Consider the following 25,295-nt stretch of genomic DNA (forward strand, 5'->3'; position numbering starts at 1 on the left):
AGAATCAATGGAGATCTCGCGAGAATACCTTTATGTCCTTTAGTATAACATTACAAGAAATATTCTTGAGAACTGTATACGTACAATGTATGACTCCTGATCAGGCAAAAGTATGCAGGCTTTCCCAGCAAAACATATGTTATCAATCCGACAATCATCGAATTGAATTTTAATGATCACTTATAAAACGCTGAAGCCGACTCTAAAATTCGATGTTGACAATACTTACTGTAAATATGTACACTCGTCTTTTATTCACCTAGTTGATTTTCTATAAACTTGCCGACAGTCGTTTTTTTTAACGTTTTCGACAATCACATGTAATTTGAGAACGAATTACAGCAATGAGTTATGTACATTTCCGATGACGTTCTGTCTGTAAAACTATTGATAGTGAGTTATTATAAGTATTAATTTAACCCGTATCAATGATCATTTTATCTTTGTTACCTTTGTTATATTTCTTTTTCAAACTTATGAATATGGGTACAATTATAAGAATGCAATGTAACCTGTACTTTAATGAACACCTGTAGGTGTAATTTGATTTTTGATTTTTGAAAAGTTTTATTTGCGACAAAATGTTGTTTTCTGATGATTATGTAGATTATTTGTAATCAAATATACTACATTTTGTAAATAGTATATCCTCATCAACGACGATTTGCTAATAAAACAATTATATGTACCACAGTACACTATTGTAGTTTTCCTTTACTTTTTGTTTTTTCTTGTATTACAATATTTGTAGATATATAACAAGTGAATTATGATTGTCTAAAACGTTTGACACTGTAAAGTAGCCTTTATATTTAACAAATGATCGTTGTAATGCTTTTATATTTTCTCAAGTTGATACTATTTCTGATATAAGTAAGTACTTACAGTTATCATATAATAATAGGCAACAGTATTACGCAGTTAGCACTAACAATAACATTGTTATTTCCCGTATTCGAGGAGAAGGCGTTGATGAGATGATATTACGAGTGTCTTCTTGCACAAAACATTGACAATAACTATGATTGAACTAAACATATATAGACTAGCGACAACACCAACGGACATAATGAACATGTCGGTATAAGTATCTGTAAGCAAAAACAAAGGTACACGTAATGCCAACACTATGTAAGCAACTATCATGGACCCTTCAAAACTGGAGTCCGAACTACACTAGCCCAAGCTGAAGGGTAAGTGTTTCCTGTGTCACACGTGGCTCCATCCAAAATGTCCCCCGTAAAATCTGGGACAGTGTATATTATTCTACAACTTTTTACAGGTGTGTCTCCCTTTTAAGGGGAGATTGTATCAATCTTTTCCGGCTTGAAAGGAAGACATTCCTGTGAAAGAGCCGAGGGTTAGACAACTAAACAAACATCACCCGAGGGTTGGAGATTACTCTGTCACACCCTCCGGGAAGGGGATGATAATTTTTATCCCATACCGACAGTAGTGAAAACAAAAACAAATGTGGGGCATGGGTATCGTCATCCACTTTTGATGACGTCACAATTACAGGTGACGCATTTAATGACGTCACAATTGAACACGTGCTAATCGGCACGAGGTTATCTTCCCCTAGGGGGTGATAAGCTGATCTTTCCCGGCTAAAACGAGAGACACACCTGTGAAGGGTGGGAGAACAGCTTGTCGTCCTCTCGGGGGAGCCTCGTGCGGAATGGCGCGGTCTAAGTCAAAACAATAGTATGACGACATGTCAATAATGCATTGGCGTCACGTCAATAGTAGCAGATCAAGGATGCTGGAAAACATGCAACCAACACTTATACTTCATGCAATCACCGCTAGTCGTGTGTGAGTGAAACAGGATGGGAGAAAACAAGCATCCCCTACCAATAAAGGAGTACGGCAAAGCCTCATGTACGTTAGACAATCAAGAATATCACCACTCCGGTTAAATATGTATCTGTCATACCCCAAAGGTAGAGGAAGATTATATTAGTCACCACACCGATCTAAGACAGTGCCATGATGTCTCTAATTGTGTTATATATGACTTAATTTAGCTAGGGAAGCTTATGCATGAACTCAGTCTAAAGCAAAGCTTGCCATCTCCAAATATGTTAGTGATAAGAGATGAACATGTGTTTGAAAAAAGTAAAATAGCAAACCAGTTCAATGAATATTTTACTGAGATTGCTGGTAAACTGACGTCTCAACTTGAACATGTTACGGCCTCTTTCCAGAAGTTGAAAGAGTATATATGTGATAAACTGAATGATAATATCAACTTTGTCATTCCCAATGTGTCTCATGATTTTGTAATTCAGTTTTTTGAAAGGTTTGGACGAACATAAAGCTACTGGTGTTGGTGATGTTAGTGCTAAGCTGTTGAAAATGGTTCATGCTGAAATAGCACTTACCTATATTAAAAACCTAAGTATCCGGTCTGGTAAATTTCAAACTCAGTGGAAGATGGCAAGAGTTACCCCCCCCCCCCCCCTTCATAAAAGTGGTAGTACTGCTGATGTTAGCAACTACAGGCCAATATCGGTTTTGCCAGTACAGTCTAAAATTATTGAAAAACATGTGCACAGTACTTTTTACAAATACCTAACTGCTAATGATCTTATAGTATCATCGCAATCAGATTTCCGTGAAAGTCACTCATGTGAAACTGCACTTTTTAATTTTGTCAACTCATGGGCAAAGAACATAGATGATGGTCTTAATTAATACAGAAGTCATACTTTTAGATTTTAAAAGGGCGTTTGATTTGGTAGACCATGATGTTTTACTTAGAAAAATGGCTCTGTACGGAATCGAACAGAATTCATTGTCATGGTTTAAATCTTATCTAGACAACAGGACTCAAGTAGTATCTCTTGCAGGTCATATGTCAGAAGTCCGTACAATTACACATGGTGTGCCTCAAAGATTAATTCTTGGTCCCCCTATGTTTTTAATTTTTATAAATGACTTGCCCCTACATGTTGTATCTGACACTAATATGTATGCAGACGACTCTACCTTATCTGCTGTTGATAAGTCGTTAGATAACATCAACAGTATATTCCAATCTGATTTAGACAATGTTAGTGAATGGTGTATCGAAAATAAAATGATGATAAATGTCAAGAAAACAAAATGTATGTCCATTGCCTCAAAACAAAAGCAAAAAAGAACCTGTTTAATTTAGAAATATTTATGTGCAATTACCCCTTGAACAAGTTTGCAGTGTTACATCTATTTTATCTAGAATAAGGCAAATGTTACGGTTATTGAGACGTATAAGCCCATATTTACCTACGGAAGAAAAGCTAAAAAGAAACAATTCTTGCGTTTTCCCACATTTTATGTATTGCAGTACGGTATGGTCAGAGTGTACCGCAAATTTAATGGGCAAGCTGCTTAAGACTCAGAAGCAAGCAGCTAGACTAATTTTAAATGTACCATTTGACACACCTTCAAGGCAAATGTTTGAACTTCTTAGATGGATGCCGATTGACAATATTATAAATACAGAAGGTTGTGCATGCTATATAAATGTCATCATCAGGTAGTGCCTGAATATTTATCAAATAATGTGTCTCTAGCTAGTGCGAGATGGTCACTGTAGGAATACAAGATTTGTTATTGAAAATAATCTTAAAGTACCAAAACATAGAACTGTTTTTTATTCCAGACACTTTCTTATTTACAGTATTAACGACTGGAATGTTTTACCCAGTGACCTAAAGAAAATAGACTAGTTTACCACTTTCAAACGAAAACTTATTAACTATTGTATAGCAATGTCTTAGATTTTAATTTGTTTCTCCATGTAACCAAAACTTGTCACTTTCTAAATAGACTTCTTATCTAAATTATATCAATATTTTAGATTATGCTATGTAAGCGTATTTGATGAAATACCTTTGCATGAAACTTTATGTATTCTGTCATACTCTTAACTAAGATAACTGTGATATAACCTTGGATATGTCGATTGCATCAATATATATGTAACTTTTAACTGGCACATGCATTTTGCTAGCAAGATTATCATGTTTATTTATAAATATGTTATTTTATCAAACACATGTATTTTACTAACAAGAGGACCATGTGGAAGATTAGCCTTTGGCTAAACATGTATTTTATCCTCAATAAATAAAGTTTATTATAATTATTATGTCTTAATGATCTTCAGTAGATAAATCTGGCTACGTAATATATGAATTAACGGCGAATGCATTGAACCATAATAAAAACCAGACGGACACAGTGTTGGGGTGGCTGATACATGCATGTTACAAACTAAATATAACTATATAAAATATATATTTATATATAACTCATGTATAAACATAGCTATTGAATGTAAGGTGTACGAATAGTGAAAGACCACCTGCGAGTGGACACTTTATTGTTCGGGGGGCTGATTCCAGGGCTCCTCAACTCTGGCAGCCTTCANTTTTATTAAAAAAAAAAAAAAAAAAAAAATGTCTTAATGATCTTCAGTAGATAAATCTGGCTACGTAATATATGAATTAACGGCGAATGCATTAAACCATAATAAAAACCATAATCATCAACAGAAATTGTATTAGATTGTAAAATCTTAAATCATATTTGATTTACCTTAAATTCAATCCTTTTGGCCCTACATTGAACCTCCGTGTTTTAACAATAATGTGAATGGCCTTAAAATGACTCTGTATAACCGTACTTATAGAGAATCTGTATTTACCTAAACTGAATATCTATGATCCTTCATTTTATTTGTACAAGACTACATTGAACACGTATATCCTAACTTGTAAAACAGTTTTTCCATTCACATATTTCTCTGATCTGTAAAACAATCCTTGCAGGTTTTTCTTACAAAAAGCAATAGTTCTTTTATATCAAGCATCTGTAACCATATTTAAATGTTAGATTTCTAGATAGAATGCTGTCAATATTGAAAGAACTTTAAGTGATATCACCAATTAAAACTATGTATCATAGCAAGATAAAGTAAGGCTTGTTGGAAATTTATCCTCTTAATAATTCATTTTTGAAAGTATTTCTGATCTTGTTTTATAAATTGATAGGACATTTGAAATGTACATGAGCTTTTTTATGTTTAAACTACACGGGTAGGTATGATTTGTTAGATACTGGTAAAGCAAAGGGTTTTAAATGGGGATTACTCTACAGTGTCACACAAATCACATGTGAACTTTGTTAACAAGACAAATACGTAAATATTAACAGTCTGGCAATGGCATTAACTCAATAACCATTCTTCCCAAAACCAGAGATCATCTCATAACCTGACCAAAATGAAAATAAAAGCTATTCCTTAAATAACAGCAACTTTTAAGAAAAAAAGGTATGACCGTGTCTTCCCAAAGAGTGACCCTGACGCAACCTTGCATTAACCAAAGCAAACAAAAGAACTCCTTCGTCAATCGACTACATAGGAACCCCGTCACCACTACATAAACTATTGGTGATAAAAGTGTTCCCGTCTTCCCCATACCTTTCATCTGTCCTTATTCCCCAAACATACGGGACCCTTTAGTAGATTATCGGCAATTTCCGAACCGATTCTATCATCAATGTTTTAGAGTGAGCACGAGCTAACACAGTTATTCTCCAAATCACAAAGCTATATTGTATTGTTTATAATTTATTACACTATTGATATCGATTTTTCGATTGTTTACATGATCATCTTAATTTGTCTTTATAACCAGTTATGATGTTGCTTATTTATCGACAATACTCGCCTTTGTTTCTGAATTTGAAATATTTTAGAAATTCGGTCGACTGACGTTCCGGTTGGTTTATCGCAATTGCGTTACAGTGCATCTATAAATATATTCTATTGTTTGTGGCCATGCGGAGATAATTATAAATTGTACCATATGTAGATAGTGATTATCAAAACCATGTGTTATTATGCTAGTAATAATATTCCAGAATTTTATAAAAGAAATATCCTAGGTAAATCAAGCGTAAGAGACATTTCTAGAAATAAAATCAGAAAAAAAATTGTTTACATGAAATTATTTAAGAATGCTAACACCCAAACCATATTTCAAGCCAACATGATCAAACTAACCATACATTATGAAGGTAATCCCTTGTTGTAAACGTCATCAATGTGTCAACTACAAAAGTCACGTGACTAGAAAACCCGTGATACCCCGCATAAACATTAGAATTCCTACTCTCCCATTGATGAGGAATGTAAGGTCAGGAGAGGTTAGACCTACCCTGTAACACATCACAAGCCACACACACACATATACTACATGTCTTATCTACGGGCCTTTGTTCTTAGATTAGGACATCACAGGATTAACTCTGATTTACGTTACACCACGATATATCCACCACGTTATGACGTATACTGTAATCGTGGTGTAACCACAAATACTCATTCTACTGTGTGATTTCTAACAACTGTTTTGTATATTGTAAGACTAACTTTTTGGACTTCAAAATGTCATACATATTTCTACAGAAGTTTGTTTGGGTGTCCGTCCTCTGGCGTAAGTACCTGTATTTCCTTTTATGTCATAAAACATGCATTGTTACTTTTTATCTTACATGTAAACTACTACTTCTACTTCATCGAAACCCTCTGTAATGTTTCTATTATCATTTACTCCGTATAGTAAAAATATATATTTACAGTTTTGTAGCTATAAAACATAACATATTTGTCTAGTACGCGGTTTATTTCTTCGAAATTACACGATTTCCAGGACATTATCAGGTTTTCGTAAAATGGTAACCATCAGTCATCCAAGTTTGTTTTGAACACAAACAGGAAACTGTTTCTGTTTAAACGACATTTAGCATTAATATAACTATACCCATTTTCAACTTCAGGAATAATTTCAGTATACATCTTTTGTGGTCTTTTTAATAGTTTACTATCTTGAAAATAATTGTAAACTGTCATCATTTATTGTATTATAAGACCTTATGACGATTTTCTTGTCTCCTTTTTAAACATTGTGTAAACATTAGAACAAGCAAAACATGTGTGGACCTTTATCTATGTTCTGACATGTTTTGTTACCGTAAAGTAACGTTACGATACCCGGAATAGCGGTTATGGAGACAGACATGGCTATGTACACCCCCTTTATCTCGCCAGTATAATCCCTATCCCATCTTACTTTAGTCCCGTTACGTCAACTTGACCGTCTTTGCCAGCCTATCTCAGCAGTTTTATCCCTGTACAATTTGTATTGCGGGTTTATGAAATGACTATATCCATATGGTTATTAGGCCTTTTTAGAATTCAAAATTGACACTTGCGTCAAGTCAAAAATATGAGAATCTAAACTGTTCGGAACATATGTTGTTGCCATATCTTATTGATATTTTTATTAACGACATTTCGTATTCCTTTCATACTGTTGTTAATAGAATGTGTAACACATACAATGTAGGTTGCAAAAAACGCTCATCTTTTCGTAGCGCCAAGGTTTCCTCCGATTTATCATTATTATTATTATTATTTGTCGGAACTTCATGATGTCTCAATATTGATTTGATAATTCTCTAGTTAAGATATTGTCTTTCCGTACCGACAATGAACTCGTATTTGGTCGTACACTTTGTATATATGTTGACGAATTGATATCAGAGAGCCGGACTTATTTACAGTGTAAATGTGATATTTTAGTGTGAAATAGCAATAAAGGCAGCAAGACGTCCATGAATGTGAGCAATAAAATGCATGATGCTCAATGTCGAGTGCATGTAATCAGATATATTACTTGCAAATAGGCGGTGGAAGTAATCTCCTTTTCGTTTATTTGCTAAGAAATTACTTTCATATCCAAATCACTGATAAACATATTATGGGTCGTTGTTACGTTTTAATGTCAATGAATCAACAAGTAGATGTAATATTAAGTAGACATCAACAGCAAAATAGGTTTCAAATTAGACGGACGGTCATCTGACATCGTTGTTGAGAATTTAAGATAGTCATTATAGACGAAAACGCTGCCAGGAAACATGATGCTTTGTTCAATTTCGAGCACTCCGTACCTTCAAATATGAATAGTTTTCAGTGCCTGAACGAATCAGGGAAATTGTCACATAGATGAGGTAAATTGTTACCACCTGATTATATCACCCGAAACTCGGGTGTGGTGCATAGTGTTAATTTTTTGGAAAGTTCCGTATAAGGAAAAAATAATCAGCGGAACTCGAGCGCGAGATGTAAACACGATGCTCTGCTTCCTTATGATGTAATCATTATAATCCAATGAGACACATTTTTATGTAAATATGGTATAAAAATATTATTTTTTGGTGACGTTTTATCGGTTCAGCAAACTGCTACATAAGAATCGTCCTTTTAACTGTGTGAGTCAGCCATCTGGTGAATTTTAAACACCCAACGATAAATTAATACCAGTGGAATGACGGGGCGGAACGCTGACCCGTGATCGTCTGCGTTAGAGATTAGAATTCCCATTCGTCCTTTATCACGAGAGAAGACAGAGACGCTGTTTCAAAGACACTCCTTCAGAACTGAAGATGCGCACATACAGTATCATAGATACGGAGATAGCAGCTACCCTTCCCTGATAACCTACCCGACATTAGTGACCTACTCTCGACAAGAGGAGGTACATAAGTAGGGATTGCTATCGGCGCTATCTCTTATACCGTCATATTAAGTAGATAGATATGGAGCTAAATATAGCGCCCACCCACCCTGTACCACCATGGCATTACACGTACCTCTTGCATCATGTCCTTCCCACTTTACTTGGTTTCTGAAGTTTCGAAAGTGTCAACAAAATAATGTCCTAGACAAATGAAAATAAGTTTTGAAAAATCACAATTTTTCGTGGGACTGGACAAAAAAAAGATAAAAAAAAATGGAAAAAAAAGAACAAAAAACAGAACAAAAAAGACACGTCAAGTAGATAAAAAAGCGTTTAAGTGAGTTTTTGTTTGTTAAAATTAGACTTCCTTTAGATTGTTTTGGACGACGTGGTGAGGTTATTGAATTCATGTTTCATAACGTTGAAGCTCACCTTGTTTGGAACTTCTTTCTACCACAATCTTAAAGGCAATTTTATTCACTATGATTTAGACCAAGCATGATACTTTTTTAAGGTGGAAAGTGTGCTAAATAACATACAAAAAACACACAACTATATTAACTTAACTTTACTTTACTTTACTTTAAACGTTTTGAAATTTATTTATTTTCATCAAAAAATATGAAAGATCACGAATCAAAAGGACACCAGCTGGCTTCAATGCTCCGTTTCCCTAGTCCAGGATTTTACAGGAACAAAGTTAGGCAATGTGTTATTCGACCGGATGACTAAAACTAATGATCTGCGAGTCGTAAAACAAGCCGGACAATTGGGTAGACAGTCACGATTGCTAGTGAATACGTTACTTGCCCTCCTTTAGTTATTGTGAAACAAGTATCATAAGTAAAACATAAGTTGAAATGCACCAGATGGAATAGTCTGGCTTCACCCCTTTGCATTTAATTTGGACATCTTGTCTCTATTGACAACAGACGTTCACTAACTGATGCGCCATTTTGTCCCACCTACATGTACATGTATACCGTGGATCTCAATGGAACGATATTCACATGCTACATATATCTTTAAACTCCTTGGGAAACATGTTTATAGAGAAAAACTGGCAACCGTAGTGTCAACAGCAATAGTATTGATAAACTTATTATTAATAACACGATATTATTTTGTCCAAAGTTTTACTTATGAAAATGTAATCAATTTATACACTTATTTTGTTCTTGATGATTCTATAATAACAATGCATTTTAACCAATTGTAACCAAATATACATTTTGTTTGGTCTCTTTACAGTATACAGAACATATGCAGAGTAAGTTTAGTTGTCACCAAGATCATATCGAGAAAAACGAAATACTAACCGTTGCAAAAAGCTTTGCATCCTTCTCCAATATGTTTATGTGTTGTAGAGTCACTTGTATGGTACGACCTATTTCGCGCTGTAAGTCCCAATTACACGTATAAGCTGGAGAGTATAAGTGAGCCAATTGTCTCCTTTGTATTTTGTGTTTCTAAGGCACCTATAAATAACTGGTACCGTTTTGGGTTTTGAATGTGCTCTATTTTTATATTATTTATCTGTAAAAGGTTTATGTGAATTTGAATAATTTTCAAAAATGGATTTTTGCTTTCAGAAACATTTTACTGCCTCGAATCTTCAAATTACTTAAAGTCTCGTGTGAAAGATGTCGAACCGTTGTCCACTGATGTCTGCGGTGTTTCGACAGAGCACACAATTCTCGCGCAAGGCTGTGATTTTGAGACCTCCCTGTGTGGATACGAGTCAGGAGGAGGTCCAGGTGGTGACCAAGTTACATGGAAAAGGCGTCGAGCAGAAAAAGGTACGCTGTTTCACTGTAACCCGACATAACAGGTTCTTGATAATGAAATAAGGATGAAACGTGATTTAATTTGTTCTTAGACAACATAAACTTATTTATTTTTTTGTAAAACTCGAAAAGTCGTCAGTTTGAACTTTTCAGCCAGGATGTCCTCAGATCTGTTACACGTATCTATATACGCAAATATTTGTTCTGGTTCAATAATGGATATATAACTTTAAATTGTTACGTTGCACATTTAGAACATCATTGCTTGCCTCTTCTTTACTTTTCAAGTCATTTTTTGTTTAAGAAAAAGAAGATAAATGTGACAATCAATTTGCATTATGTTTTATATAGCTGTGTGACATGTGGTTAAAATACAGTCATTATGTCTAGTTGACATGTAGTTGACATATGAATCCCTCCAAATGTAGTGTTGAGGACTACACAGACCGTGTTAAGATTTTAGGATTATCAGCGAGCATCAATAGAAAACCACATTCAACTTAACTTTAGATCAGTTTAAGTCGACCCGAAAGTTCTAAAGTTAGAATTTTATTTTATTTAATTTTAATTGTGTTTTAGCCAATTCTTCTGTTGAATTTACCCCAGTTGGTATTCCTAACTATAAAAATATCTATATGGATAAAACGTCTAACAGGAAATTGAAAAAAGATATGCTAAAAAAGATATGTGTTTAGAAATGATAACATAAAAGACTTGTTCACATAATGTGTTTTATTTAAACTTAAAAATCAAATTTATTTAAGTTCTTAGATAGGAAAATCTTGCAAATTACATTTGGAATAAAGCAAATGTAGCAAAACAAATAAAATTCTCTCGCTCGACAAGCAATTACGAATGAATTTCAAGACCCGGCGTTACGGCTACATTTTGATATTAGGAAGCACATTCATGACAGAGTAAACACTCTTGATCGCCATTAGAGAAATAACATAACATTAACAAAATGTGCAGACACATCAGAAATGTCGACAATATCACTCTATGTTTTATTGAACGTTTTATTTGTGTTGGTTTAAGCATGTACACAAGTGCATTTGAAATGTGTTTGCACTCCCGATGCCATTGACTTTTAGATTAAAGAACATGTTGTTCCATCATGTCCAATTTAATGAAGTATCGAAAGCCGGAGATTGCGTGAGACAGTAAACTGCAAAGCTATTAAGCCTGTGTACTTTTCCGTCATAGGTTTTCATATAGAACCGGATTACGTGTCGCCGTCTCATGGTATGACTGGTACCCTGAGAAGTCCGACCATCAGCCCAGGGGTTGTGTGTATACAGTTCTCCTACCTCGCGGGCCAGAGTACTGCCGATCTGGAGGTTCTCGCTCTCACTAATACCACAACGAGGTTATGGTTTTCCAAAGGGAAACAACTCCACCTTAACAAATGGACTACTATTATGGTATCACTCAGCAGCATACGACCATTTAAGGCTAGTTTCAACTGTAATTCAATTGTCAATGACAAAATTTCAGTCGATACTGAAATATAACATACATGTTGATTTGTTGTCTTGTTCTGAAAAAGGTCCAGGGCCCGTACTCAGATTATGTGCTCAAGCACAAGCTAAGTCTTGTTTCAGGGATAAATTAATAAACTCATTTAGGTCAATAAGTTGTAAGGGTTGTGGGGAGACTTAAAGCCGTATACCATTTTTAATATTTAAATCGGACATTTTACTGTGATTTAGAGGAATCACAAGAAAGTTGGGGTCAAACTTTATGCTTAAGCATGATAATGGTTTCCTAAAAACGGGCCCAGGATGATATGAATACTCTCTGATACACGTGTTTGCATTTTCGATTGCTCTGAAATGCTACAATGTTTATACATTTTTTACCTACACTATATACAGCTAGATCATATACATTGTCCGTACGACAAATGACAAACTACATGTACGAGATTGTGTTTAGAAAATGTCATTCCTTGTATTTTATCACTGTTCTTCAACTTGTGTCCAAAATATAAAGCTTCATTTTCCGTTAATTTAGGTTGGGTTTGTACCCCAAGGCCAACCTGAGAACAGTAACATAGCAGTGGGCAATATTGTGATGTGGACTATTGGAAGAAATAAGCGAGCAGCCACGTGGCAGAATACTTCATCAACACCTTTACAAAACGTAATGACAATGACAAACACGCCATCTACAACTGTGTCGAATGAAAAACCAACTTCACTTCTACCTACAGCTTTGACTTCTAATCTAAATGTAACTTTGACTGGGAAACCATTAACAACTCCAACTACAAAATCAATATCCCCACCAACAACTTCAATGACAAAAACTCCAACAACCTATCCGGCAACTTCCACCCCAACAACGACTCCAACAATTATTACACCAACAACGACTCTAACAACTAAAATATCAACGACGACTCCGAAAACTACAATACCACCAACAACTACAATACCAACATCGACTGCAACAACTACAACACCAACAACAAAGACTCCAACAACTATAACGCCAACAGTTACAATACAAACAACGACTCCAACAATCACAAAACAAACAACAACGACTCCAACAACTACAACACCAACAACGACTCCGACAACTACAATACCAACATCGACTCCAACAACTACAACACCAACAACAACGACTCCAACGACTCCAACAACTACAACAACAACAACAACAACAACACCTACAACGACACCTACAAGAACAACAAAAACAACAACAATGACTCTAACAACCACAACAACAACAACGGCTCCAACAACTACAATACAAACAACAACGACTCCAACAACTACAACACCAACAACGACTCCGACAACTACAATACCAACAACAACAACACCTAGAACGACACCGACAACTACAACGCCAACAACTACAACACCAACAACGACCCCGATAACTACAACACCAACAACGACTCCAACAACTACAACACCAACAACGACTCCGACAACAACAACACCAACAACGACTCCGACAACTACAACGCCAACAACTACAACACCAACAACGACTCCGACAACAACAACACCAACAACGACTCCGACAACTACAACGCCAACAACGACTCCGACAACTACAACGTCAACAACTACAACACCAACAACGACTTCGACAACAACAAAACCAAAAACGACTCCGATAGCTACAACACCAACAACGACTTCAAAGACTACAACAGCAACAACGACTTCGACATCAACAACGCCAACAACGACTCCAACAACTACATCGCCAACAACTACAAAACCAACAACAACGACTCCAACAACAACAACACCTAGAACGACACCGACAACTACAACGCCAACAACTACAACACCAACAACAACGACTCCAACAACAACAACACCTAGAACGACACCGACAACTTCAACGCCAACAACTACAACACCAATAACGACCCCGATAACTACAACACCAACAACGACTCCAACAACAACAACACCTAGAACGACTCCGACAACTACAACGCCAACAACTACAACACCAACAACGACGTCGACAACAACAAAACCAAAAACGACTCCGATAGCTACAACACCAACAACGACTTCAAAGACTACAACAGCAACAACGACTTCGATATCAACAACGCCAACAACGACTCCAACAACTACATCGCCAACAACTACAAAACCAACAACAACGACTCCAACAACTTCAACACCAACAACGACTCCAACAACTACAACACCAACAACAACGCCAACAACGACGCCAACAACTACAACTACAACAACAACGCCAACAACGACACAAACAAATTCAACACCAACAACACCGCCAACAACGACTCCAACAACTACAACTACAACAACAACGCCAACAACGTCTCCAACAACTACAACACCAACAACACCGCCAACAACGACTCCAACAACTACATCGCCATCAACTACAAAACCAACAACAACGACTCCAACAACAACAACACCTAGAACGACTCCGACAACTACAACGCCAACAACTACAACACCAACAACGACCCCGATAACTACAACACCAACAACGACTCCAACAACAACAACACCTAGAACGACTCCGACAACTACAACGCCAACAACTACAACACCAATAACGCCCCCGATAACTACAACACCAACAACGACTCCGACAACAACAACACCAACAACGACTCCGACAACTACAACACCAACAACGACTCCGACAACTACAATACCAACATCGACTCCAACAACTACAACACCAACAACAACGACTCCAACAACAACAACACCTAGAACGACTCCGACAACTACAACGCCAACAACTACAACACCAACAACGACGTCGACAACAACAAAACCAAAAACGACTCCGATAGCTACAACACCAACAACGACTTCAAAGACTACAACAGCAACAACGACTTCGATATCAACAACGCCAACAACGACTCCAACAACTACAACACCAACAACGACTCCGACAACTACAATACCAACATCGACTCCAACAACTACAACACCAACAACAACGACTCCAACGACTCCAACAACTACAACAACAACAACAACAACAACACCTACAACGACACCTACAAGAACAACAAAAACAACAACAATGACTCTAACAACCACAACAACAACAACGGCTCCAACAACTACAATACAAACAACAACGACTCCAACAACTACAACACCAACAACGACTCCGACAACAACAACACCAACAACGACTCCGACAACTACAACGCCAACAACTACTACACCAACAACGACTCCGACAACAACAACACCAAAAACGACTCCGATAGCTACAACACCAACAACGACTTCAACAACTACAACAGCAACAACGACTCCGACATCAACAACGCCAACAACGACTCCAACAACTACATCGCCAACAACTACAAAACCAACAACAACGACTCCAACAACTTCAACACCAACAACGACTCCAACAACTACAACGCCAACAACTACAACAACGACTCGGACAACTACAACACCAACAACGACTCGGAAAACTACAACACCGACAACGACTCCAGCAACATTAACACCAACAATTACAACACCAACAACGACTCCGACAACTACAACAACAACTACAACAACTACAACAACGACTCCGACAGCAACAACACCAACAACGACTCCAACAACTACAACGCCAACAACTACAACGCCAACAACTACAAAACCAACAACAACGACTCCGACAACTACAACACCGACAACGGCTCCAACAACATTAAAACCAACAACTACAACACCACCAACAACAACGACTTCAACAACTACAACAAAAACAACGACACAAACCTCTACAACACCATCAACAACGTCTCCAACAACTACAATACCAACAACAAAAACACCTAGAACGACACCGACAACTACAACGCCAACAACTACAACACCAACAACGACTCCAACAACTACAACTCCAACAACAACGCCAACAACGACTCCAACAACTACAACACCAACAACAACGCCAACAACGACTCCAACAACTACATCGCCATCAACTACAAAACCAACAATAACGACTCCAACAACTACAATACCAACAACAAAAACACCTAGAACGACACCGACAACTACAACGCCAAAAACTACAGCACCAACAACGATTCCAACAACTACAACTACAACAACAACGCCAACAACGACTCCAACAACTACAACACCAACAACAACGCCAACAACGACACCGACAACTACAACGCCAACAACTACAACAGCAACAACGACTCCGATAACTAAAACACCAACAACAACGCCAACAATGACTCCAACAACTACATCGCCAATAACTACAACACCTAGAACGACTTCAACAACTACAACGCCAACAACTACAACAACGACTCCGACAACAACAACTACAACGCAAACAACTACAAAACCAACAACAATGACTCCGACAAAATTAAAACCAACAACTACAACACCACCAACAACAACGACTTCAACAACTACAACACCAACAACGACACAACTCTCTACAACACCAACAACAACGTCTCCAACAACTACAATACCAAAAACAAAAACACTTAGAACGACACCGACAACTACAACGCCAACAACTACACCAACAACGACTCCAACAACTACAACTACAACAACTACTCTGACAACAACAACACCAACAACGACTCCGACAACTAAAACACCAACAACGACTTCAACAACTACAACACCAACAACAACACCAACAACGACTTCAACAACTACAACACCAACAACAACGCCAACAACGACTCCAACAACTATAACACCAACACCGACTCCAACAACTACAACGCCAACAACTACAACAACGACTCCGACAACAACAACACCAACAACGACTCCAACAACATTAAAACCAACCACTACAACAACACCAACAACAACGTCTCCAACAACTACATTACCAAAAACAAAAACACCTAGAACGACACCGACAACTACAACGCCAACAACTACAACGCCGACAACGACTCCAACAACATTAACACCAATAACTACAACACCAACAACGACTTCAACAACCACAACACCATCAACAACGACGACTCCGACAACTACAATACCAACAATGACTCCAACAACTACAACACAAACAACGGCTCCGACAACTTCAATATCAACAACGACTCCAACAACACCAACGACTCCGACAATTACAACATCAACAACAACGACTCCGACAACTACAACACCAACAACTACAACACCAACAACTACAACACCAACGTCGACTCCAACAACTAAAACACCAACAACAACGACTCCAACAACTACAACACAAATAACAACGACTCCGACAACTACAATACAAACAACTAAAGCATCTACAACAACACCGACAACTACAATTCCAACAACGACTCCAACCACTACACCAATAAAGACTCAAACAACTACAACGCCAACAACTTCAACACCAACAACTAAAACACCAACAACGACTCCATTAACTACACCACCAACAAAAACTTCAACATCAACAACAACTCCGACAGCTACAACACCAACAAAGACTCGAACTACTACAACACCAACAACAACACCAACAACTACAACATCATTAACTTCGACTCCAACACTTACAACCCCATCAACGACTTCGACATCTACGACCCCGACAACTACAATACCAACAACTACAACACCAACAACGACTCCAACAACTGCAATACAAACAACAATGACTCCGATAGCTACAACACCAACAACTACAACAACGACTCCGATAACTACAACACCGACAATGACTCCAACAACCTTAACACCAACAACTACAACACCAACAACTACAACACCAACAACGATTCCGACAGCTTCTACATTACCACCACCAACAACAACGACTCAAAGGACTACGACACTAACAACTACAACACCACCAGCTACAACTCAGACAACTTCAACAACTACAACGCCAACAACTCCGACAACAATAACCTCAACGACGACTCCGTCAACCAAAACCCAAACTACGACTATAAAAACTACAACTCCAACTACAACACCAACAACAACGACTCCAATTACTATAACACCAACAACGACTCCAACAACTAGTACACCAACAACGAATCCAACAGCTACAACATCAAGGACGACACAAACATCTACAACACCAACAACAACAACTCCAACAAATATAACACCAACAACTACAACCCAAACAACCACTCAAACAATGACGCCGACAACTACAACACCAACAACTACAACAACGAATCCAACAACTACAACACCAACAACTACAACAACGAATCCAACAACTACAACACCAACAACTACAACACTGCCAACTTCAACGCCAACAACAACTCCGACAACTCCAACCTCAACGACGACTCCGGCAACCAAAACCCAATCTACGACTATAAAAACTACAACTCCAACTACAACACCAACAACGAATCCAACAACTAAAACCTCAAAAACTACTCCGACAAGAAGAATTCCATTAACGACTCCAACAACTTCAAACTCAATAACGACCCCAAAAGCTACTAAACAAATTATGAATGAAACAATTACAACAACAATAACAAATCAAACAACTACAGTCTTAGCAACGACTCCAACAACTGCAACACCAGCAACTTCGACACCAACAAAGAATCCGACAACTACAACGCCAACAACGACTCCATCTTCTTCAACGACACAAACGAAGTCCGACAATAACACCATATCTGTTGATTTAAATTCAACCACGAACATGTCAACTGATGCCGTGGCCAGTCCTTTAGAACTCGATTCTGACAAGACAAAATCCGGACCTATCATAATTGGTGTCCTCGTCACTTTCTTTGTTTTGGCTGCTATTTGTGTTTCTGGGTTGTTCGTATATCTACGTCAACGCCGGAAGATATCTAGACAGTATATACTCAATGACGTCAATGTTAGTGTGAACATGGGTTCTGGCCATCAAGACAATTGGTATGTGTATGACCTACATAAAAAACATGAACAAATCCAATTGGAATACTTAACAGAAAATGGGAAAGTTAATACTTAAGTTTGTTTTAGTTTTATAAGATTGTCTATTTTCCAATGTCATTTGCATAAACGTCATTCAAATATTTAGCAACATATACAAGTTTTTCTGTCTGGGGTCATGCATCACGTTATCGTTATATCATGTACTAGTATTCAGTTAAGATAGTGTTATAAGGGAAGTAACTCCAAATGTTTCTCGAGCATTTTACCCATTGGTTAAAAACTATACATTTTAACATTTGTAAACAAAAAATCCTTCGACCCCTTTCTTGCCTTCGAATATTAACATAAACTAAGAGAGCGATATCGATATTGTTTGATATTTTTTATAAATGGGTGACAGAATATGATTTATAACATTTCTGCCTGTGAAATATCGGATTCTATCAACTTGATAAAATTGATATCTTTCACACTGTGGCAAATATCAAAAGTGATATTTTCACAGTGTGAAAATATCACTTTTTAATATTGTCCAATCATAACGGTATCTTCTATTCGCGGCATTCAAAGACAACGATATTTTGTCACAGATTCACATGAAGCGACGGTAGAATAAGTGGCTATTATGGTAAATGTTTGGTACACAGACTTAACTATTTACAGATATATACCAAAAATGACATTTTTATAAGCAATCATACCAGAAAATTGCAGAAAACGTCGAAATTGCGTTGAGAATCCCATTCAAAATGGCGCGCAGCCTTGTTGTCAAGTGTGACGTCATTAGGATATGGTGCTAATTATTACGCTCCTGATTCCCGCCCTTTTTTAATGCATTACATTTTCATGTTTTATGCTTTAAAAATGTAAAAAATAGAAAATTCAATGGTATCTTCAGCAATAACAAATATATTTCACTCGTGTGGCTAATATTTTGATATTTTTCACTTTTGCTGCGCACTCGTGTAAAATATCAAAATATTAGCCTATCTCATGAAATATATTTGTTCTTTCTGACGACACCATCAAATATTCTCTATATATGTAAACTGTATTGATGTACAAAGGTCATAAATGGACGGGAGAACGTATTTGTAAGTGTACATGTGTACAATGATCATGCATAATCATTACCATCCGGATATTTTATATTCCATCTGTTTTTTTCCGGAATAGCGAGGTTCCATTGTATACTCGATGCGATGTAAATCGTTTGTGAAGATGTTGCCTTTTTAACGTGTTGGTGTGTGTGTGTGTGTGTGTGTTTATGTATGTGTTTTTTGATAATTTCTTTATGAGGATGTATTACACAAAATACATGTTGTTATTTAGTTTTATTATTTAAATCGGCTGGTCCGACCACAATGATCAAGCTACAAACATGTACACATATGTTTACTTTTTTTTATTACAAATGTTTTTTTCGTGATGCGTGTAAGACACATGTACATGTACATATGTATGATTAGTTACAGGTAGTGTGGTGCTAAAATATTTTCAATCTGGTGTTGTGTAATATAATTCATCTTAAACCGATAGACCTGATGAAATTATGATATGTGCTTTGTTTCGTGATTTGCAAGTACAATGATTTTAAATCAGTTATATGAATGATGTTTCAACAGGTTATGTTTATGAATTACCGGTAAGATTTAAGAAAAACTGGTAGGATTTATGAAGTACCTGTAGAATTTATGAAGTTCTGATAGGATAAATTAACTACTGGTAGGATTTATGAGTAATACTAGAAAGATTAAGGAAGTTTCTATAGCATTTATGAAGAAGTGGTAGGATTTATGAAATAGCGATCATGATAATAAAGATTTAGTTACTTCCATGACCTACAAAATGGCGTTCGCTCAGGTGAGACATTTTGAACGATTGTAAACTGAGGACTCTACTGACGGAATTTAACAGATGTTGGTGATAATAAGAGCGGGTTTGGATCAATAAATTATCCATGTATCGATCTATGTTAGGCCCATTGTATGTGTTGTGTCATAGTCGATTTTTGTTGTCAGACCACAAAACTCTCCGATACCAAGAGTTGTCGGAGAATTCCACGTTGTCATATAGTAGTATACGCTCTAGATCTGGCCCCACACCAGACATATCTATGTCAAAATGTCTGGTGTAAGGGCAAGAGGAAATCCGGGCTATGGGCAATGCAGGATTACTTTACGATATTAGGTACAATTAATGAGGAAACGGTAATGCTTAGTACATAATGTTGTAGGTACATTTAAAATATGTAGGTACATTTACAACATGTAGGTACAATTAAAACATGTAGGTTCATTTAAAACATGAAAGTACATGTGAAACATGTGAGTTATATATTTGTAAGATTAACGATTCTGACATTATTTACAATGCATGTGTACAGTGTTATTATACATGTACCAATCGTGGTTAGATAAGATGTATAGATATATGTTTCAAGATAGTACAGTCACGTTATGATATACCAGCTCAATTCTTATCCATGCTTTATAATATTGGTAGAATTAATTAAATTGTATTTGAGCTTTCAACATACATGTATTTTATTACGTTGTGTATGAACTTTCAAAATAAATGTGCATTTCTTTTTCAAGGTGACTGCCGGTAGACTTCCATGCTAATTAATACTCACACGCAAACGATCAAACAATGGAATTATAACTAGAGTCTATCATTTTGTAAAGCATAATTATACCTAACATGTACAAATAAAACGAAAACACTATTAAGATGCCTTGTTGATGTTTGATTTGTACCACACGCTGCAAATATATCTATTTTATACTAGAATACATGTATTTACAAGTATACAGCAGAGTTCAGCCATAACTTTTCTCGAGTTATCCCCCTTCCGATGCAGAAGCTGTACACATAGCCTATCGAGAAAATAATCTTATCTCATCACAGGGCCCTGTGTGTATTAGTTTGGGCATGTATTGTTACTTTTTATTAAAATTTAAGTAATTCCAAACCCTTTCTTTCTTTATGACAACGTATATCTGTTTTAGAAGGCTGTTAGATTGACTAGCTAAGTACTGTTATCAACAGTTACCCGTTGGGACATACTGGTGAATTGAACATTGTAGAGTTTAGAAATATACGTTGTTAATAATCATTCGGCAGATGATAATACAAATATCTAATACCATTATATAGCAGATATGAACTTAAATAAAACTACCAAATATATATAAAATGACTTACTCTTCAACAAATCCGGATTTGATACAATCTTGATATAATACGTTTAAGTAATTAGTTTATACATATGTACACGTGTTCCGCTATCGTAATTACGAATCTCTTAGCTGTTAACTTGTAAAACTACGTTATCCAGAATTTGAATGTAAATTCTTATTATAATGTTAAGTGCGCCGTGAATACTGTTTTTTGGTGGATTACAGTTCTTTGATGTACTCGTACATGTAATAAGTTGTTTTATTTGATTGGTCGACTGATTCTGCTGCATTGTTGTTGATTTCATAAGTTAACTTATTATTTTGATAGATCGCATTATAATCCTATACATGTAAGTTACAATAGATTGATCAAACTTCAATACAAAGTATTTCTGGTTCAATTTATACGTAGCTCCGGTTTGAAAGAAAACAATATGCAACACATACAATGCACAAGGTGTCGGTAGTAACAAAAACTTTTGCTATACAGGGTTGCAAAAGTGAGTGACTCTATTTGTAACAACTGTGTATGTGTGTGTTACAGAACGTACATAATAGCATTTAGTGTTCCCATCCTTAATGCAATAATCACTACAATTAAGGCTAGTATCGTACTTCACATTGTAGACAAGATGGGCAATATCTTAAAATTTTCAATCTTAATATTTATTTCATTTGCAATTTCATTTTTGTCGTGTAAATTCAAGAATTTTATGTTTTGGGAAGGCATGGTATATTCGGAAAAGGTATAGTAGACAGCGACAGATATATTGTTAAACTTGTACATATAGATACGCGCGCCGCAATCAAAACCATTGAAGGGGAAGTCGTGAACCAAGAAGTATAGTTGTATACACCTGTACATCGATTAGTCTGTATACATACTTGTGGACAGGTTTTTCCACACACAACTTTATCCTGAAATGCTTTTATTCCGGATTGTGCCATCTTGTTGTTATGTGTTGATTTCGAATATAATTTTTACTTGTTTGTTTCCGGCATAAACAATCGAACCAAAAAGCAAGATAATAAGGTGTTGTGTATTCTCTTCTGAGTCTAAAAGAATGGGATGATCTTGAACGTAACATGTAAACTCAAGTGTATGGACAACCTCTAACAGTTAAGCGATTAAACTATATATACGATTAATCTGTAGATCGTGACGTCATCTCTCTTTGTGATTTACTTGATTCATCATATTTCCTAACGGAGAATAACATATTAAAAACATATTATTTGAAGCTCGGGATATTACCATTTGACATTTGAAATCAGGGACACTTTATAAGCTTATTTATCATTATATTATTACAGTTGGATTAGTAGACGACTATGTGTCATTTTGAAGACTAAAAGGAACTCGGGTTAATTCATGACGAAACGCATCAAAAGAAATGAAATATGATTTTAGTTGACCCCCACTCGCTAAACACCGGTTTCAAAAATATTCGAAAAAAATGTTTTCTTAAAGATCTTTTGGTCCAATTGTCTGACATCTCAGCATCTGTCTTTTGAATGTTATGAAACAATTTCGCTATCATATTATGTATCTAATGTCCGTAGCGGTAAAAAAAAACCTCATTGAGATCGTGTCGGGTTGTTTTGTTTCATCTAGCGTTCTTATGGAACAAACGTCTCGTGTTTCCTTGTTTTACGTCCATCATTAGCATAGACAATACTAGGCCACCTTTGGATTCATTACAGTATAAATGCCACTCTCTCCTTGTTGTGATCCGTTCTATATTGGCAGTTTATTTGGTTGACGCCTACACCGCAATTGTGCGAACGTCTCCGAGGTCAGTTTTCTGAAAATATTGAAATAAAATTGAATGTGTTGAAATTTCTAACAATCAGACGAAAATGCCGATGTCCAAATTGTGTTTTTCTATTTTCCTTTTTATTTTGTGCTGTATGAATGCAGAAGATTGATGTGTTTGTATCTTTCTGAGCAGGTGACACGCAAGAAAACTATCGATCACGAATTCGTCTCCAAACAAGTCTTCTTAAACAATTCTCTAGGAGGACACAACAAGCAAATACTTTTACGACATGTTTTTATTTCTTGAAAATGAAGAAAACGACGTAACCAAAATCTCATTAAACTTAGGTGTGATAGCATTGTGCATATATTCCTACTCCATACCTGAAAGGTAATCTTTGAATATCATCTTCCCGGTAACATTTTCAGACCATTGTATCAAATTTATAAGAAATCATCGCCATCGCCGTTTTCATCTTTTTTTAGATAATCGCTTTGATAACTGGTCTGATGATCTGGTGTGTCGACGACTTAGGGGATAATGACAAGTTACCTGTACAATGTGACGTACGTACTTGGTCCTAATGACATCAGTTTGCCAATTTATCCGCGCGTGAATAGATCATTACCACCGAGTTATATTCCAATCCTAAAGACGGACGTTTTCCTCCATCATTTTCCCTTATACTTCAATCCTAAATGAAACGTCCCTTCTGAAATCTATTATAATTCAATATTTTATGAAGATTCAACTGTGCGATAAGCTAAACAGTACGACTTTTACTACATGATGTAACGTGAATACTACTAGGAAAGATGACCTAAGCATCAATTATAATTAACGCTGATTACAAATTGAGACGGTAGCCATTCAACTAAGGGATAAAACAGAAAGTCACAAAAGTGTAAGTAATTAAATTGTATTTTAGGATCCTGATTACAAAAGGGATGAGTTCTGAGCTATGACTTCGACAAATGACGATAAACCGAGCAAAACTACTTTGATCCGGTATCATTGTAAAGGCGACAGGTACAAGCAATGCCCCTTTAAGTTGACGCGAAATGACCTACAACACGTTCAGTCATTAAACCTTATACAAATCCGTGAAAATTGTAAACCAATCGCTCAACATAAATAAAATATTAAAGTTGTTTGAGATGTTTTACAAAACAGAACGCGTCAATTGAAATGTTTAAGAGTACGATTTGGTCCGATCGTTACTGAATACCTGTGCGAGTGATTCATCAATCTCGTCTGACTTTGAAAACTGTTGACGACGAGTTTGGTACTTCAAAGCGTTTAGGGGATCAAGAAAGGCAAGAATATATTATAAAGCGTTGTAAAGAGACCACGAGAGAGTTCTATTGAATTGAGTACAGGTGTGTCGTGATAGTATTAATCGAGATTTTATTCTTTCAGGTCTCGCGCATTGCTTCTTCGCCTACATAAACACCTGTACCTTGTGTAGAACGATACTCTCGACTACTCGGAGAATGGAACATGCGTTGTGGGATATGTCTCATGTAGGAGCGACAGTCCTACATGTACTAAAATTGTCTTATTGTTTGCCGCTGAATACTAT

At 36.5% G+C, this 25,295-nt stretch overlaps 1 protein-coding gene across 1 annotated transcript; it reads left to right on the forward strand.

Annotated features, from left to right (window-relative positions):
* Positions 1–10,222: 10,222 nt before the first annotated feature.
* Positions 10,223–19,102, forward strand: LOC110447226 (mucin-2-like). The gene is made up of 2 exons (XM_021492765.1): positions 10,223–10,378; positions 12,383–19,102. Exons 1-2 carry the CDS (start codon positions 10,223–10,225, stop codon positions 18,845–18,847), a joined length of 6,621 nt encoding a protein of 2,206 aa, XP_021348440.1. The 3' UTR covers positions 18,848–19,102.
* Positions 19,103–25,295: the final 6,193 nt, after the last annotated feature.

This window comes from Mizuhopecten yessoensis, unplaced genomic scaffold (assembly GCF_002113885.1).
Source record: "Mizuhopecten yessoensis strain PY_sf001 unplaced genomic scaffold, ASM211388v2 scaffold3235, whole genome shotgun sequence".
NCBI lineage: Eukaryota > Metazoa > Mollusca > Bivalvia > Pectinida > Pectinidae > Mizuhopecten > Mizuhopecten yessoensis.